Source organism: Oryza sativa, chromosome 12 (genome assembly GCF_034140825.1).
Source record: "Oryza sativa Japonica Group chromosome 12, ASM3414082v1".
NCBI classification, from domain to species: Eukaryota; Viridiplantae; Streptophyta; class Magnoliopsida; order Poales; family Poaceae; genus Oryza; species Oryza sativa.
This window is the reverse complement of record NC_089046.1, coordinates 25434699-25436926: the sequence shown is the minus strand read 5'-3', so window position 1 is coordinate 25436926 and position 2228 is coordinate 25434699. Positions and strand designations below refer to the sequence as shown.

General features: G+C 59.3%; 1 protein-coding gene across 1 annotated transcript; it reads left to right on the top strand.

Annotated features, from left to right (window-relative positions):
- The first annotated feature begins 321 nt into the window (after positions 1-321).
- On the top strand, positions 322-1438 carry LOC112937475 (dof zinc finger protein MNB1A-like). The gene has a single exon (XM_026022251.2). The coding sequence runs from the start codon at positions 433-435 to the stop codon at positions 1228-1230; it is 798 nt and encodes a 265-aa protein (XP_025878036.1). The 5' UTR covers positions 322-432; the 3' UTR covers positions 1231-1438.
- Positions 1439-2228: the final 790 nt, after the last annotated feature.

The following is a 2228-nucleotide window of genomic DNA, read 5'->3' as shown; positions in this document are numbered from 1 at the left end:
ATTGATGTTAATAAATCTAAACATATATATGTTTTAAACACATGTTTAACCATTCGTGTTATTCAAATACACTTAAAGTATGTTGAGTGATAAAACAACTCACAACAAAATAAATTATAAGTGCATAGATTCTTTTTTAATAAAACGAATGATCAAACGTATTATAAAAAATCAACGGCGTCATCTATTAAAAAATGGAAATTGTATAACTATAAAAAAACGGAGATAGTATAACTATAGAACCTATAACTATAGCACCCAATCTAAACTGTTTGAGAAAGCTGTAGCCCACTAGAAGCTTCCCAAAACATACCCCTATATATACCAGTCCCCAACGTCCAATCCTCCATCACCAAGATCGAGCCAGCTAGAGCTAGCTATAGGCCTATAGCTATAGCTTAGAGCATCAGCAATCGATCGATCGATCGAGCCATGGAGGCGCCGCTGCACCAGTCGCCAGTGCCGCTGCTCCCGCCGCCGCCACCGCCGCCGCGCGTCGTCGGCGTGCAGCAGCAGCAGCAGCAGGAGGCGGTGGTGCCGCCGCCGCCGGCGATGGCGGCGGCGGCGGGGGGAGGAGGGAGGGAGCAGTGCCCGCGGTGCGCGTCGAGGGACACCAAGTTCTGCTACTACAACAACTACAACACGGCGCAGCCGCGGCACTTCTGCCGCGCCTGCCGCCGCTACTGGACGCTCGGCGGCTCCCTCCGCAACGTCCCCATCGGCGGCTCCACCCGCAAGCGCCCCCGCCCCTCTCGCCCCGCCCGCGCCGCCGTCGCCGCCGCCATCGCCGCCGCCGCCGCGGCGAGCGCGAGCGGCTCCCAGATTGCCGCCCAGCAGCAGCAGGCGCCTCCTGTGGTGATGAGCCAGCATGAGGCGGCGGCGGCGGCGGCGGCGGCGAGCGGAGGGGGTGGAGGTGATGGACTACTCGTGTCGCTGCTCGGCGCGGCGCCGGTGCTGGAGGGGCGGCTCGGCGGCGGCATCGGCGTCGACCTCCTCGGTGGCGAGCAGCTCGGCTTCGGGGCGATGGCGATGCCGCCGGCGCCGCTGCTGTGGCCGGCGAGGGTCCTGGAGGGCGGCGACGCGTGGAAGTCCGCCGCCGCGGCCGCCGGCGTGTCGTACTCCCCGTTCCCAGCGCTGTGGCAGGAGCTCGCCGCGGCGGCGCCGGTGGAGCTCGCCGGCGGCGGCGGGCTGCTACGCCACGGCGGCGGCGGCGCCCCGCAGCTGATGTGACACACGCATGCATAATGGCGCCGTGTCGTTTGCCATTGTTGGGTACGAGGACTGGATGCATGCGTGATGATGACGTGGCAGGGGGAGGAAGACATGCATGGCAGTGTGTAGGTAGACAGGTGGTACTATGTGCTAGGATTACTGAGAGATTGTCTAGTTAATCTGTTGAGAAATTTAAATCATAATCTATATAATTGGTTAGTATATATTTTACACCCTCAACTATTTTTACCACGCAAATAACCTCCCTGAATCAATCCGGAGTGGTTTTACACCTACGTGGTAGTAGTTAGCAATTTTTTTATTAAAAAAGTCGGTGGGACCCACCTGCCAGATTCTCTCTCCTCTCTATCTCTTTCCCCTCTCTCTATCTCGCCGCGCTGTGCCGGAGAACTCCTGCATGCGCTCGCCCGTCGGCCATCGGTGGAGCTCAGGGGATGCTGCTGAAGCACGCGGCGGCGGCCAGCCCGTCGAGCTCGCCAGCCGGGCCTCCACCTCCTTGTCGGCATAACATCGCAGCAAGTCGCCGCGCGGTAGCGGAAGTACTCCCGCACGACGGAGCTCGGGCGGCGGCGGCAAGCCCGTCAAGCTCGCCGGCCGGGCGTCCTCCTCCTCGTCGGCACAGCAGCACGTTGCCGGCCGAAGCACTCCTGCACGCGCTCGCCTGGCGGCCAACGGTGGAACTCGGGCGAAAGCGGATGCAACGGCGGCGGAGCCGGAGCTCGCGTGCAGGCAGCGACGAGCCCGCTGCCGCTCTCGTGCTTTCTCACACTTTGTCAGCCACGCCCGAAAAATCCTAACAACCTACTTCTAGCTGCCAACAAACACTCAGAAGATTGGATCAAATCAGTACACGGAGGAAGACGAGATTTTGGTGCCGCGTACTGCTGCTGCGACTTTTCTGGTTTGTTATCAACATAAATAGGAAAACTACATGCAGACTCGCCATCTTCTTGTGGGTGTCGTTCCAAGACGATGAGTCCGACCGCCGCGCTCGC